Source organism: Schistocerca nitens, chromosome 6, assembly GCF_023898315.1.
Source record: "Schistocerca nitens isolate TAMUIC-IGC-003100 chromosome 6, iqSchNite1.1, whole genome shotgun sequence".
Lineage (NCBI taxonomy): Eukaryota > Metazoa > Arthropoda > Insecta > Orthoptera > Acrididae > Schistocerca > Schistocerca nitens.
The window spans coordinates 227,456,207-227,472,676 of record NC_064619.1 but is presented as its reverse complement, the minus strand read 5'-3'; the positions used below and the strand labels follow the sequence as shown (position 1 = coordinate 227,472,676).

The 16,470-nt window shown below is 41.8% G+C and overlaps 2 protein-coding genes across 2 annotated transcripts in view; one reads left to right on the top strand and one right to left on the bottom strand.

Moving 5' to 3' along the window:
• The window catches only part of LOC126262228 (ubiquitin carboxyl-terminal hydrolase 14), a 122,477-nt gene extending 114,947 nt beyond the window's left edge, over nt 1-7,530 (bottom strand). Inside the window, exon 1 of the mRNA XM_049958681.1 lies at nt 7,343-7,530. Within this exon, the coding sequence (XP_049814638.1) occupies nt 7,343-7,358 (16 nt within the window). The 5' untranslated portion in view covers nt 7,359-7,530. The remainder of the gene's footprint in view (nt 1-7,342) is intronic.
• A 118-nt stretch (nt 7,531-7,648) lies between these two features.
• The window catches only part of LOC126262229 (ras-related protein Rab-23), a 442,957-nt gene continuing 434,135 nt past the window's right edge, over nt 7,649-16,470 (top strand). Inside the window, exon 1 of the mRNA XM_049958682.1 lies at nt 7,649-7,893. The gene's annotated coding sequence lies outside the window, so the exon portion shown is untranslated. The remainder of the gene's footprint in view (nt 7,894-16,470) is intronic.

Sequence of the window (16,470 nt, the reverse complement as noted above, 5' to 3'; positions counted from 1 at the left end):
CATTCACCACAGAAATCACTGATTCTTCTCTGTTCACTAAAGAAACAGAATATGTCTGTTTTTTTGTTAATAGGTATTATACAATGAAGCTGATGTGTACCTGTAATTGTACTTTTGGTTTTTACTAAACCTTTGTCAACAGGTACTATACAATTAAGCTTATGGGTGCCTGTAATTGTACTTTTATTCTTGACACGTTGCTTCAGCTAACCAGTCTCGTAATCATGATGGAAAACCAATGGACAGTGTTAAGACACATGAAGGAATATTTCCTTTGTACCACTGAAAAAACTGTTGTGACCATTTAAGAAATTGATGAAATTGTGCTGAAGGCAGGCAAATGCTTCTATGTTGACACTGGTATATTTCATTAGTATCTGCATATTGTAGTACGGCTGAATCATAACTTGTGGATTGTTTCAGTGAAATTCCTGTGGGCTTACTTCATCCTGAAGGAGTAGTTCTCTGTAAAATCACACACAAGAAGATATTCATTTACTTCAAGTTGTCCTTTGGTGATTTTAAAGATCTATGACTGCTGCCGGGTAATATGTGAGTGTGGTCAGAACTTTTACAAGGGCAATGCAAGCATCTCAATGGAACCATCCACTGATTTTTTATTATTGTCTCTACAACAGTAGTGAACCAATATTCATGTATACTTTCACCAATGCAATTTGTATCAAACAGTTCAAATGGATAATCAGTCTTGTCAAACTTGGACAATAGAAATGTGCACCTAAGAAACATACTGGAAGCGCAGGATTGCATATACAAATGCCACACAGTGCTTATATGATGGTAATATATGTTCTACACTCTTTGTTAATACTTTCAATTTACATCCTCAAAAACAATGTGATAGTTATAACCTGAAGAAGGGCACTAAGTGCGCAAAACCAACAAATAAATTAAATTTCATGCAATGGGATGCTTATTATTTTGTAATATCTACCTTTACTGAAGATGAATAAAATACTACCCTTGTATCATTAACTTAAAATTCTGTTGTGATACCAACACACAAACAGCAGCATTCGCACCAGAAGAGGTGAGAACACATTGTTTTTGTCACAAGTCACAAAATTTTGGGAATCAAATATCTACAGCTGGCTATGTTTCTATGAAATATGTCCACAACACCTTAAGATTGTGCAACACTAGGGTCACCAGAAGCATCCTATACCACCCGTTGGCTTTGACCCGTGACGCAAGTCTGTTGGGGTGTGTGAAATCACGACGGCGTTAAGTTCAGTTTGCGAGTGTCGAGTGTTTGTAGATGTCTTGTGCTGTCAGTGGTGCTCTCTGGTGGCGTGTCTGTAGGTTGCGGGTAAGGTTTTGTCACTGCTTTAGTGTGTGCTTGTGATGTGTTTGTAGGTGGTGTGTCGTTGCGGTTCGGTGGTGCTCTCTGGTGGGGATTGTGGGTTGTGTGTCGTATTGGGTTCATTTGAGTTGTTGACATTGTCGGCTGTTGTTGTGGTTGTAAGTGAAGATTAGTGTCATATTGTGCAGTGAGTTGATGGATTAATTTTTGGTTTTCTCTATGGTAATGTAGTGTTGTATGTGGTTCGTCATGTTTGAATTTGTGAAATTACATTTTTTATGTCGTCGTTAGGAATGCACAGTTTTCAGCTGTGGGGAATGATGGGTGACACTGCTATGTCGCTCATCAAATTCTGGCAGCTCTTTGGACTACTGGCCGAGCTGGTGAAGTGCTATGTATGTGGCAAGTATATGAAGTTAACCAAAGTTCCGGCGTCTCTGACCAGGGTGCAGCTACATGTGGAGGTGCCAGCGTGACAGTGTTTCGCCTGGGTACCTGGTTCAAGAAGTCTAGGTTGGGCATGCGTGAAATTGTGTTGATGAGTTACCATTTTTGTTATCAGTCCTCACACAGTTTTTGCACGCATGAGGTGTGTGTGAGTGAGCGAACGATTCCTTGATTGGTATTCTTTTTGTTGGGAGGTCTTTTCAGAATACATAAAGTACAGGGGTAAGTTGGGCTGAGATTGATGAGTCACAGTTTGGTAGGAGGAAGTGTGGGAGGGGTAAGCCTGTGGTTGGTTTATGGGTGTGTGGGGCTGTGGTATCGGGGCCTGGTTCTTCTGAGTGTGTGTTCAGGGTTGTGGAAAATTGTACAAAGAGGGAGTTAGTGGGGTTGATTCAAGATTATGTAGAAGAGGAGAGTACGGAAGTTTCTGATGGGTTTGCGTCTTATAATGGGTTGGGTCGGGAGGGTTACAATCATTTAGTTGTTAATCACAATGTGGATGGAGTTCAAAAATTATGAAAGTGGGGCCCGTACAAATACTATAGAGGGGTTTTGGGGGGTTGTTCAATCTGTAATAGGGAGGGGGAAGAGGTGCTCTTCCAACCTTCAGGCTCATTTAGATGAGTACTGTTGGCGGAAGAGCATCACTGAGGGGTACCGTATTTTTAGGGTTTTCTTAAGGGCTGTTAGTAAGATGTACAGGCTCAGGGCTGTGGGTTAGTGAGGTTTCTTCCTTCTTTTTTTCTTGGGGGGAGGGGGGGGGAGGGGATGTTGGCTGTGGCTCAGGGGTGGGGGTGCGGAGGTGGGGGAAGGGGGGGGGGGTTGGTGAGGTTTGGAGAGGAAGGTGGGTGGGGGATGGTTGTGGATTTTTGTTTTGTTGTGGAGGATTCGTTTTGTTGTAGTTCTTTTAGTTGTAGGCTGTGTATGGTTTTTTTTTGTTTTGTTTTTGGTTAGTGTTTGTTTCTTTGTTAATTTTTTTTTTTGGGGGGGGGGGGAAGTTTGTTTTGTTGTCATTTATTGTGTGTGTGTGTGTGTTGTCGGGAGGGGGGAGGGTATATGTGTGATTGTGGTGTCTGATCTAGTAGGCAGTGGGGGGGGGGGGGGGTTGTGTTGCTGGTATTGGTGAGTTGGTTTTGTGTGTTGTTGTTGACCCTTTGACCCTGTGAAGTTAAAGGAAATGTTCGATTCCAGATTTGGTCTTTTCTTGTGGTTTTTGAGGAAGTGATGATTGTGGAAGTGGTTGTAGGTTTTGGGGTTTCCGAATTGGTATCGATACTTTCCGTTGCCCTATACAGGTCAAGGGAAGTGTTCGATTCACTGGATATTGTTTCTAGTTGATTTTGAGAATGTTGTGGTCAGTTTATTTTACCGTTTATGTCGTTTGGTTTAGTGGCGTATGTTTATTGTGAGTTTGTCCCCACCCAAAAACCCCCAATTTCCCCTGCTTTTCCCATTAGTTTCATTATAGTATACGATGAATATGTGTTTGATGGTTTTCAATCTATTTTCGTGTCTGTTGCCATGTTTACGTAATGACATCATAGTCGCAATATGGGAGTAGTTGTGAATGGTCATTTCAGCCATATTGGTGACATCACTGGTCAAAGCAGACGGGTGGAATCGGACGTTTCCATTAACCCCAACACTAGCTGTTTCTGCTTACGTAGTCTCATTCCATTTTCTTTCACACTTTCTTTTCTTCCTACAATCACATGGCTTACATTATTATAAAAGTAAAAATTACATACACACTGATCGGTTTCTTTAGACACGATCTTACCACCTGGCTTTGGGCACCATGTTCTACTGTTAACTGTTTTGCTCTTTGTACCATGTAATTTGAAGTGGAAAGTCATTCCAAGATTTTTCTTATGCTTCAGTTCTTTGGAAGTACTGCCAGAATTTGTATTTTATCACACATACAGTTTGCATTGTGAATTTTACCTTCCAGCTGGGCTATGATTTCTTTTTCTTTGTCCCCCCCCACACATACTTTTTTTTCCAGTTATGCCACATAAGTATGGTCCAGCACTGAGCCAGCAATTTCAGCTTTTATGTTGCATAATTTTTCTCATGCTCAAGCCTCCTTTTCTTCACAGAGGAGTCACCACCTAAATACTAAAGACTACAATTTAAAGAATCCAGTGCCCACACTGCTAATGCAACGTCTGCAGGGGTTGATGGGTTTTACAATGTTTGCTTTCTACGGGTAAATGCTATAGTCTATTTATTTTTCAACATAGTCTCTTTGGTGACAAACACTTTTCCCCTAATAAAAGACCAATTTGCTGATAAGAGTCATCTTAGAATGTTTGACTTGTTAGAGCCAAAACCTCATCCCTGCTTGCACCACTTCATCACTACCAAAGCGACGTCCTTGAAGGTGTTCAAGTTTTGGAGACTGATGAAAATCCAATGGGGCCAACTTGGGACTGTATGGATGATGATTGATGACAGTGAACCCAAGGTGTTGCAGATGTTACAGCACTTGGGTGTGATCTGGCACTTTTATGCTGATGGAGAGGGTGGTCCATGTGCAGATGAACTCTTAAAATATGAAACTCTACTACATCACGCTGTTTGTCAAGTACCAACACTGTTATGTTATACACTGCCATGTTAAACACTACAATTCAAGAGCCTTTTAGCAGTGGCAGGCTCTAAATATTGATACTTGAATAAAAATGTAAAATGATGATAATATCTGTTTTATTTAATAAGCTTTAAGAGTTTTCACATAAAAGAAATTCGGAAGCACTACTTTTCAGCACGCCCTCATACATCTGCTGCAAATTTTTCAACCTAACAATAGATTAGACCACTTGTTTACCTTCCAATCCTGAACATTCCTCAAATTCTTATGTACTCTTGCATGATATCCTTTTTAAAATTGATTGCAACAGTACAATTTTGGCCTGAAATCCACTTTTTACAAACTACTACTAAATACTACCTCAATGCACGAGTATATTGCCGTTTGCATAAACAAGCAGTAGCCAATAAATGAGCTAATAATGATTGATGGAAAAGAAGTCTCATTGATAGTTTGTTTACAGCAGTAAATGTTCACAAATGTTTCAGAATAATATTGACTATTACTATATCCTGTTCTGGAGGGAAAAAAACTATATTCCGCTCACTGCATTTTGTTGATGTAGTTATGTGGACAAAATAAATTTTTAGGTATGATTCCTCTGGTGTGCACTTAATATTTACCATGTTTATAGAAGCATACTAAAATACAACACTTGTTTTCCAAAAAAATTGAAGCTGGGGTGTTTTGAGATATCCAAGGTCAAATGTTGAGGACACTGACCTTGAATGCGAACATTCTCAGAAACCCACCATGTTGCATATCAATGAAAACACTATTCCTGAGCTTTTCAATGATACAAGTTTCATCGGTATATCTGGATTATAATCATAATTATAGTAATTTCAAATTTCACACAATTTCTGAACTTTGCAGACCTGTAATTTTATCCACATTTATATACCTAAGCGAATCTGTAGTTTCCCATCTCTTATCTGGACTACTAAAAGCACCAAATTTGAATGAAATCTGAGTGGGTCAGGTTCAGTGTTGTGTTGAACTGACACGAAATTACCTGGAATATGATTAGTGTTACATACATGTTATTATGCCTACATTAAAAGGAACGTTTTCCATCACCGTCACCCCTCTTACCACAGCACAATGTGCAAGATGAAACTTGGTCTGTCTGATACCCATAAGAGCCACTGTAAAACTGGTCAAAAGTATGCAGACTGTGCACTGTGATTTGATATAATGAAGAATGGTTATACCATGCCACAATTGCAATGTTACACGTAAATTATTACAGTGACACTTGCATTACACAATGCTCTTTGCAATTCCTCGTTCTCATTCTTTTGTCTCCTTAGATGTGACGAAAGAGTTCAACATATGTCTCTTAGCGCCTTATTATAAGAATCTAGTAGCCTATGTCTGAGATGTGGGTTAATGTGAAATGAGGGCCTTTTACCCTTCAGGTTGTTATGGAAAATTTTCTGTCCATACAATCCCTGGAATGGCACAACCTTTCAGAAACCTCATCACATAGCTCAAAATGACAGTTACAATGAAATGAGATGGTTTCCTTTTTTGTCATACTAGCAATGTCATATACGCTGTGTTCCTGTCTAAAATTATGACTTACTTAGCTTGCTTTTCCATGCAACAAACCACTTACAAAATTCTAAGAAGTATGGTGTTTGCCTTCATACTTTAAGTGGCTGATCCAATAACTGTGCCAAGCACTCAGCCATCCCAAGTTTCACAGCAGTTTCCCATGCACTCAGAGTGATTTCATTCATAATTTCTTTAGTTATACATATACTACTGCTACAACTGTATGTGTACCTAACATTCATCTGGTTTCATTTTCTCCCTCACACTATTACCACTATTATTTTATGTTCTGCCAATGAGGTGGTCGTTTTAGAGATGGAGCAGAAGCACAGATTGGGAAGGTAATAAGTTGCTTCTTTTATATTGGCATTTGCCTAAAGCTGTTCCATTTGAGTACTGTCACTTAGCTACGTCAATTGTGTGTTCTTGTTTTAGTGCCTCACAAGAATTTGACAACTTATCATCAATGATTCTGTCACTGTAGGCCTATATTGTAAAATGTTCAGTACTGTCTTCCAGCGAAGTTGTTTTTTTAATGGAAAGGAAACAAAACATTCATCGATACTATACATCAAAGGAACAAGTTATTTTCTTGCAATGCACGTCATTTACAATCATTTTAGGACACCGAAAAGCATCTAAACAAACAAAGGTTTTGTCATAGGCATTTTCTCAAAATTCTGCTTTAAGTGATGGATGAGTTCTTTGCTAGTTGTGTCAGAACTTAGAAACTGTCATCTACTCCAGCAACAGCCCACAGCTCAAAGTAAAAGGGGGAGAAATCAAAAGCCGATAAATTTTTCTGGATGTCTAGTGTACATATATTTTGTTACTAAGTTCAATACATAATTTTCTCAGTAGCTAAGTGAAAGACGTAACTGCTGCAATGACCTATACTGTAGACAATTCTAGTTTTATGAAAGTTAAAAAAATACTTGTAGACGATGACTAACATGATTTATTGAAAACCGTCGTATTATAACTCTCATGTTCTTCTTCTTCTTCTTAAAACATACAAAGCTATTTAGATCATTCGTTGAGCATACCTGTATGACAAATGTCTATTTACTGAGCGCGTGGCTTAGAAAGTGTTACACAATGAATTCGGTTGTTCTACAAATAATAATGTTCACACCTGCGTCAGATACAGCATTTCCGCAGATATCTTCCAAGTGAAACACCCAGCCACCTCGCACAAATTCGAATTTGTAATGTACACATTTTTCTGCTTAGAACGCTAACGACCTGAATTTTTGTCTCTTTAAAGCTCACTTTCTGCAAATTCTTATGAATAAAATTACCTCTCTTCCACATGAAATCCAGAAAAATATTAACTTCACGTGCAAAATAATGAGGTAATTACAATGTGAAGTTTGCGTTCCTTAAACGTGTAACCAAATATTTTAAAATATACGTACCTTTGTAAGTTGGCATTACAAAAATGAGTGTAGCAAGCAGTTACGAGAATCGAATATTTTCACACCCCCGCTGCACAAACAAGAGACACTGAATTGACAATGCTTACGGGGTCAGTATTTCATTTCTAAACACACACCACAACACAAAATTCATCAGTCACTTCCAGAGATGTAACTTCGCTTGTTCCAAAGATAATGGTCCGCAGGATTGCAATGGTATTATAAGTGATCTCTGAACCCGACAAACATATGAAAGACACTAAATACAGTAGTACAGTGCTGCGCTCTTGTTGACAAATTGCCAAGCATTCACAAGTCACAACCAACTGTAACCTAGGACGCTCGTATTCGGAGTGCGACTCCGTGGAGAATCGGTAGGACGTGGAGTTGTGTCGCAGTTTGAGTGATTTATCGGCTGTTGGACGTCTCTTGTCATAGTGCTTCGTGCAGTTTATTGTTCTCGTGAAAATATATATTTTTTTATGTTATAAGTGATTGTAGATTGTGCTGTATGACAGTTCAGGGGAGCATAAGCGTTCGACGAAGTGTAGGTAAGTTGTAATAATGATCTTTAAGGATTAAAAGCATGATGATATCTTAAACTGCAACAGAGTGTGAACATAGTAATTGTCGCGCAGAACCTAATACAATTTTCCCCGTTACCGTCGTTTCTAAGAGAAAAAAAATCCATGATCCCCAGAATGCGTTGTAGAGAGAGTTCTTTTTAATAAACTGATCAAATTCTTGCATAGTAACTGCATTCAGTGACAATTTTTGGTTCACGACACCATCACAAAAGCAATATGGCTATCGATAGCGTCATTCATGGTAAGTATCCTGTGGCTAATATATGCAATTATCGTTTGATAAATACACTTGTGCCTTGAGGTAACACTTCCTACGTTATGTTACGCGGCCGACTGAGACAGCTGGTTTGGTAGACTCACCCAGTATTCATTTCATTTCACGTCTCCCAATCTCTTCTGCGTGGAGTATCCTGCTGGGCTTCTCCGCGCTTTGACATTGTAGCATAGATTTTCGCTGCATTATTTTATGTACTGTAGATCCTGACTTACGCTGTTTTCATATATTTCACTTTCTGTTCGTGTTGACGCCAAAAGCATGACATGTGTCCTAAAGAAATGTAGCATTAAATCGCAAATAGTTTTCTTTCCAATAAAGTTCACGAGAGTGTATTTCGTACTGACGGGGAAAACACACAACTCGTAGCGGGTTTACTAGTAGTAAAGTTTCAGGAGTAAGCTACATTTCATATCTGATCATGCGTCTGTATGTCGAATCTTATGAGACGTGCTATTCACATGTAATAATGCGAGCGAGCACCTTTACCTTTCAGCGTTACGTATCGTCATTAAACATCTTCCATCAGAATCTTATGAAATGTTATGACTGTCTTTATACGTAAAAGTACAGTTTATCGATAAGTTCGACTCAACAAATTGTCGTATTGTCAACATAACATTTTTTTTTCCCCTTGTCTAAATAGCGGTACGGCTATCGATGTGTAATGTTAAGTATCTATTAAAGCGCAACATGCAACAGTGAGGTACTGAATTACAAGGAATCTTCTTGGTCTTGGCGTTTAGTACATTTGAGTACTAAAGTAATACTGCAGTTTGTATTTTTACGTAGGAGGATTGTTTCATTGAGACACTTTTATTCCTTGCCTACAGTTTGACAGCCCAGACATGCAGGAGAGAATCTTTGGATCAAGTTCAAATGGATAATCGACCAAGCTCTAGAAAAGTATGTACTTAATAGAACAATAAAATGTGATACAGATCATACTTGTTTTGCAGTGTCAAGAACCTTCTCAGAAAGCAATGCCTGCTGCACAATAGATACAAAATACAACATAAATCCAGCGGTTGCCTAATGTTCTTTGGAACGCTTTCGCCTAGCAAGAAGACTCAGTAACCACCGAAACAGAGTGTTATCACAAGACTTCCCTCCCAAACCTCCAAAAACTTTGGTCATTTGTTAAGAGCGTCCGTGACACAAAAATCAGTGTCCCGATTCTTAAGATAGAAGAAATCGAAACAGTAAGTAGCAAAACAAAAGCAGAAATGTTAAAAGTCCAGAGATCATCAACTCACTAATACTCAACAACCATTTGCAGCAGAATGTGCCCCCTAGAACATATTCTGAGTTCAAAGACTGTAATCTACCTGGAACAAAATAACTGTCTCCACGGTAATCAACATGGTTTTCGAAGATATCAATCATGCGAAACTCAACTCGCGCACTTACCGCATTCAAAAGAAAGATTGATTCAGTTTTTCTAGAGTTTAGAAAGGCTTTCCGTTCGGTGTTGTACCGACTCCTTCTGAACGAAATACGTTCCTACGAGATGTCTAACTAGACTGACGAATGAATCGAAATTTTTCCTGGCAGGCAGAACGCAACACGCTCTCTTGGATGGGAAGTCATAGCACACTGTCTGGTGTACCCCAGGGGAGTGTAATAGGACCGTTGTTCATGTTATATAGTAGTGGCTTAGTAGATGGTATTCGTGGAAGTCTCAGGCTTTTCGCAGATGATGCAGTTACCTATAATTAAATTACATTCAGTAAAAACTGCAGTGGTATCTAATTATATCTCGACAAAATAATAGCATTGTACAAAGTTTGCAACTTGATCTTAAAATTAAGAAATGCAAAGACATGCGCTTTACGAAACGTAACAGTGTGCTATTCTTCGACTAAAAGATTGAGTCACAACTTGTCAGTAATGACATACAAATATGGAAGAGAGATACGAAGTACAGCTATCTCATAGGCTCAGTTGCAGATAGAGCATACGCCTGGCTAAGACTCATTGGTATTATAAGAGACTGGATACAAAAAAATTGTCCTAAGCTGAAATAGCGCTAAAATATGTGGGACCAACTTCGGTTGAGACTAACAGAAGACATCTATTACGTACTAATGAGGGCGGTGGGAATGGTCGCAGACTTGACTTCCGAGAGAGGGTGTAACAGAAATTTCAAATTCTGCTTAAAAAAAAAAACTACGAATAATCTGCAGTCCCCTACCTATCGTCCCCACAGACATCGCGTCCATAAATTTGGACAAAAAACATCTAGCACAGGGGTACAATCAATTTCTTTTTCCACGTTCCGTCCGCGAATGGAACGGAAAGAAGCCTAATACAAGGAGCACCCCGCCACGTACTGCAGTGAGTCTCCGGACGTTGAAATTGATTATTTTTGCTTCACCAGCACTGCCAGTGATTTACTAAGTGTCAGTAAACTTTCACCCCTGCGTGAAGAATATTCTATTAAGATTTCTTTCTCAAAGCGTAACATTATTTCAATTTCACGGAAAAACCACACCTATATCGGTACTATGTTTTTCTATTTCCTCTAATCGTCAAATGTCTATCAAGCGAAGCTGCTTTCTTAAAATATTCTCGAACTGTTTTTCTTTGTCTTTCCACTGATCGGCCGGCCTGGGTGGCCGAGCGGTTGTAGGCGCTATAGTCTGGAACCGCGCGACCACTACGGTCGCAGGTTCGAATCCTACCTAGGGCATGGATGTGTGTGCTGTCCTTAGGTTAGTTAGGTTTAAGTAGTTCTAAGTTCTAGGGGACTGATGACCTCAGAAGTTAAGTTCCATAGTGCTCAGAGCCATTTGAACCATTTTTTCCACTGATCAATTTATATTTAAAACCTTTTGTTGCCCCTACAGCTGTGTAAGATTTCCTTTCTCCAGTTAACGAGTTCTTCTACGTTGTCTGCGATTGACTTATCATCCAAAATCGCTTTTGCCGGCCCCCTCATGTAACTGTATCTTTTGGGTCTGTATAATATACACTCCTGGAAATTGAAATAAGAACACCGTGAATTCATTGTCCCAGGAAGGGGAAACTTTATTGACACATTCCTGGGGTCAGATACATCACATGATCACACTGACAGAACCACAGGCACATAGACACAGGCAACAGAGCATGCACAATGTCGGCACTAGTACAGTGTATATCCACCTTTCGCAGCAATGCAGGCTGCTATTCTCCCATGGAGACGATCGTAGAGATGCTGGATGTAGTCCTGTGGAACGGCTTGCCGTGCCATTTCCACCTGGCGCCTCAGTTGGACCAGCGTTCGTGCTGGACGTGCAGACCGCGTGAGACGACGCTTCATCCAGTCCCAAACATGCTCAATGGGGGACAGATCCGGAGATCTTGCTGGCCAGGGTAGTTGACTTGCACCTTCTAGAGCACGTTGGGTGGCACGGGATACATGCGGACGTGCATTGTCCTGTTGGAACAGCAAGTTCCCTTGCCGGTCTAGGAATGGTAGAACGATGGGTTCGATGACGGTTTGGATGTACCGTGCACTATTCAGTGTCCCCTCGACGATGACCAGTGGTGTACGGCCAGTGTAGGAGATCGCTCCCCACACCATGATGCCGGGTGTTGGCCCTGTGTGCCTCGGTCGTATGCAGTCCTGATTGTGGCGCTCACCTGCACGGCGCCAAACACGCATACGACCATCATTGGCACCAAGGCAGAAGCGACTCTCATCGCTGAAGACGACACGTCTCCATTCGTCCCTCCATTCACGCCTGTCGCGACACCACTGGAGGCGGGCTGCACGATGTTGGGGCGTGAGCGGAAGACGGCCTAACGGTGTGCGGGACCGTAGCCCAGCTTCATGGAGACGGTTGCGAATGGTCCTCGCCGATACCCCAGGAGCAACAGTGTCCCTAATTTGCTGGGAAGTGGCGGTGCGGTCCCCTACGGCACTGCGTAGGATCCTACGGTCTTGGCGTGCATCCGTGCGTCGCTGCGGTCCGGTCCCAGGTCGACGGGCACGTGCACCTTCCGCCGACCACTGGCGACAACATCGATGTACTGTGGAGACCTCACGCCCCACGTGTTGAGCAATTCGGCGGTACGTCCACCCGGCCTCCCGCATGCCCACTATACGCCCTCGCTCAAAGTCCGTCAACTGCACATACGGTTCACGTCCACGCTGTCGCGGCATGCTACCAGTGTTAAAGACTGCGATGGAGCTCCGTATGCCACGGCAAACTGGCTGACACTGACGGCGGCGGTGCACAAATGCTGCGCAGCTAGCGCCATTCGACGGCCAACACCGCGGTTCCTGGTGTGTCCGCTGTGCCGTGCGTGTGATCATTGCTTGTACAGCCCTCTCGCAGTGTCCGGAGCAAGTATGGTGGGTCTGACACACCGGTGTCAATGTGTTCTTTTTTCCATTTCCAGGAGTGTATATATATATATATATATATAGGCTCTGTAATAATTTCATGCTCGTAATGCTGTACGTATACTATCATCGCGAGTCTCTGTTATTCTTATAGCTCCACATACTCTTGTAATTCAGTTGGTTCTTATAAGGAAAATTTCTGATAGCTATAGTATAGAGGGAACTGAACGACAATGCATTGTTTTCAGATACTTTAAGTGCCGTTGCAAATGTGCAGTCGTCCCGGCACCACACATGCACTGTGAAGCAGTTAGTTCCTGTGCCAGTTCTGGTTCTCATGATGTAGGTTTTAGATTATTACCTCAAATAATTTCATCCAAAAACCCAAATGGTTCATCTAACACAGTCACGTATGGTTTCAGTTAAACATGCATTTCTGATCCATCGTCGATACGTCAGAACCGAAATAAAACAGGGAAAAATCGAAGAAAAACGATAGATATTACACTCACTTAGGACTGTATATTCGCTGAATGTGTGCGATCCATCTTATGTTTGCACGGAAAAAGTTTTTTGTGGCTTATATAAATTTAATTGAAACTTAATAAGTTACATCTGCGTGGATTTTAGTAAATACAGAGCACAGTCCCGAATTGGATAAGGACGAGGAAAAAATAGACGGTGCCTTATTTAAAGAATAATTCGACAATTCACCTGAAATGATATTGAGAAACCTTGGTAAGCTTAAATGTGGATAACCCATTCCTCCGAATACTGCTATATGCACTGCTCCCTTCTCTCGGTTGTAAATACAAGCATTCTTCAGTGTTAATGAGCGTTGCATTGTTACGTAAACAGTGATTTATCACCTTTAATGATACTTGTTTGATAAATGCAGTGGGAAAATCATCTTGAATAACATTGACATAAGTTATCATCAACAATGAAGTAGGTTTGAACCCAACATTGCTTTAGTTGGCATGGTCCTGTTGGAAATGTTGTGCCCTTGCCTTCCTGTTACAAGTAAACTGACTTCGTTTCACATGACTCCGAATCACGATAAAAGCTTCGTGGAGGATTAAAATACCTAAGAGAAGCTATGGAATCGACGTGTGTTCGAACCCCAACCTCTTGGAATTGTCTTAAAACTTGCACACTCAGCCACTGAGCCATAGAATTTTCAAAATCAGGGTTTATTTCTTCTGTGTTACACATTCTTTCATCATTGACTTGCGTGAAACATTCGATGGATGACTGACAGAACGTAGAAATAAGACACTAATAAAAATTTAAGTTCGTTAGTCATTTTCAGAGTATGGAAATTTTGGATATTTAGATTAATTTACCGAAAAATTTTCCTCTTAGAATTTAGTTAGCAAATTTCGGCTTTTGGCGTGTAAACTGATTTAATAGTTTCTTAAAAAAAAAAATATTTGAGTGAAGTTTCAGAGGCTTTTGGGCGACGTCATCATCTACAGACGAAAGTGAAATGTGTTGACCAATGTGCAGAAGATAACGCTGGAGACTTCAACGCGCGAGTAGAAAACGAACTTGAATGTCTCGATGTGCGAGCAACTCTTCGTCGATAACTTTGATCAGCTTTGTGACTTGAAGGATCTGTTTTATCTTAACTTTCCATCCACAGTTATACTTCTATGCAATTACAAAAACGCCCGTTGAGAAATGTTTGTGTTCATTCGATGAGCTTTTCGGGTATTGCATTCCGCCGCAGCACATGTTAAATGCAGGAGCTGCTAATGATCAATATTTGACGAGTTATGAACCACAAACGGTAATAAACACTACCGTGAACGTTTCACATACGATTGTGATTTTTTTTTTAATTTATTTTCAAATTAGCGTTACCAAATTCGATGTGGCAGGCACTTGTTAGTTGTGAAATGTGGGAAGTTAACACTTGAGTTCAGTTTCGCGAGGGTTTGTGGCACCAGATGTAAACGCATATATCATACAATTTCCAGTTCCCGTAAATTACGGCTCGATGTTTGGTACGCCGGCCTAAGTGGCCGAGCGGTTCTAGGCGCTACAGTCTGGAGCCGCGCGACCGCTACGGTCGCAGGTTCAAAAAATGGTTCAAATGGCTCTGAGCACTATGGGACTCAACTGCTGTGGTCATCAGTCCCCTAGAACTTATAACTACTTAAACCTAACTAACCTAAGGACATCATACACATCCATGCCCGAGGCAGGATTCGAACCTGCGACCGTAGCAGTCGCACGGTTCCGGACTGCGCGCCTAGAACCGCGAGACCACCGCGGCCGGCGGTCGCAGGTTCGAATCCTGGCTCGGGCATGGCTGTGTGTGATGTCCTTAGGTTAGTTAGGTTTAAGTAGTTCTAAGTGCTAGGGGACTGATGACCTCAGAAGTTAAGTCCCATAGTGCTCAGAGCCATTTGAACCAATTTGATGTTTGGTACGCGCAAAGCCAGCGTCCGATAGCGCAACTGACTTACGCCATCGGGTTCATGTCAAGAGAATTCAGCGGATGAGACATCAACGTGAATTCATGGTCCTCAAAGCAGAGTAGCACTATTCTCGCCGTGTGAAACGGACAGTTAGCGTCCTACAAGATGCCATCGGCATCAGGGAAGACCGTAACCATGAAGACATGCAGGTAATCCGCAGTAACGTTTACTTAGTCCATAGCTGCCACGGTGCCTTCGATTACTACCCTTTAAGGCGCAGGTGACCATCTCCCACAGAACAATACTATCTCCAACGGTCTGCGACCGTAGCATGATGCACCTCTGGAGCAACTGTTCGCCTGTATGATGGCATATCTTGAGACACGTGTCCATCTGACCAGGCGATACGTTTCCACTGATTCACAGTCCAGTCCCTATGATCCATTTCCTACTGCAGCCGTAACTAACGATGTAGATGGGTCAATACGAGGACACGTAGGAGTCGTCTGTTGCGAAGCCCCACCTTCAACAAAGTGCGCTGACCGATGTGCTTCGGAACACTCCAGCCTGCGCCAGCATTGTACTCTGTCAGATCTGCCACAGGGCGCTGCCCAGTCTTGTTTTACAGAGCTTCTGTTATGAGGCATGGAAGTTCAACATCTTGTCGCCGACTTGTGTTTTCACTGTCCTTCAACCATTCAGCGGCTCACGACAGTAACACGCGATCAACCGACCAACTTAGTCGTATCTACATTTATACTCCGCAAGCCACCCAACGGTGTGTGGCGGAGGGCACTTTACGTTCCACTGTCATTACCTCCCTTTCCTGTTCCACTCGCGTATGGTTCGCGGGAAGAACGACTGCCGGAAAGCCTCTGTGCGCGCTCGAATCTCTCTAATTTTACATCCGTGATCTCCTCGGGAGGTATAAGTAGGGGGAAGCAATACTTTCGATACCTCATCTAGAAACGCACCCTCACGAAACCTGGACAGCAAGCTACACCGCGATGCAGAGCGCCTCTCTTGCAGAGTCTGCCACTTGGGTTTGCTAAACATCTCCGTAACGCTATCACGCTTACCAAATAACCCTGTGACGAGACGCGCCGCTCTTCTTTGGATCTTCTCTATCTCCTCCGTCAACCCGACCTGGTACGGATCCCACACTGATGAGCAATACTCAAGTATAGGTAGAAAGAGCGTTTTGTAATCCACCTCCTTTGTTGATGGACTACATTTTCTAAGCACTCTCCCAATGAATCTCAACCTGGCACCCGCCTTACCAACAATTAATTTTATATGATCATTCCACTTCAAATCGTTCCGTATGCTTACTCTCAGATATTTTACAGAGGTAACTGCTACCAGTGTTTGTTCCGCTATCATATAATCGTACAATAAAGGATCCTTCTTTCTGTGTATTCGCAATACATTACATTTGTCTATGTTAAGAGTCAGTTGCCACTCCCTGCACCAAGTGCCTATCCGCTGCAGATCTTCCTGCATTTCGC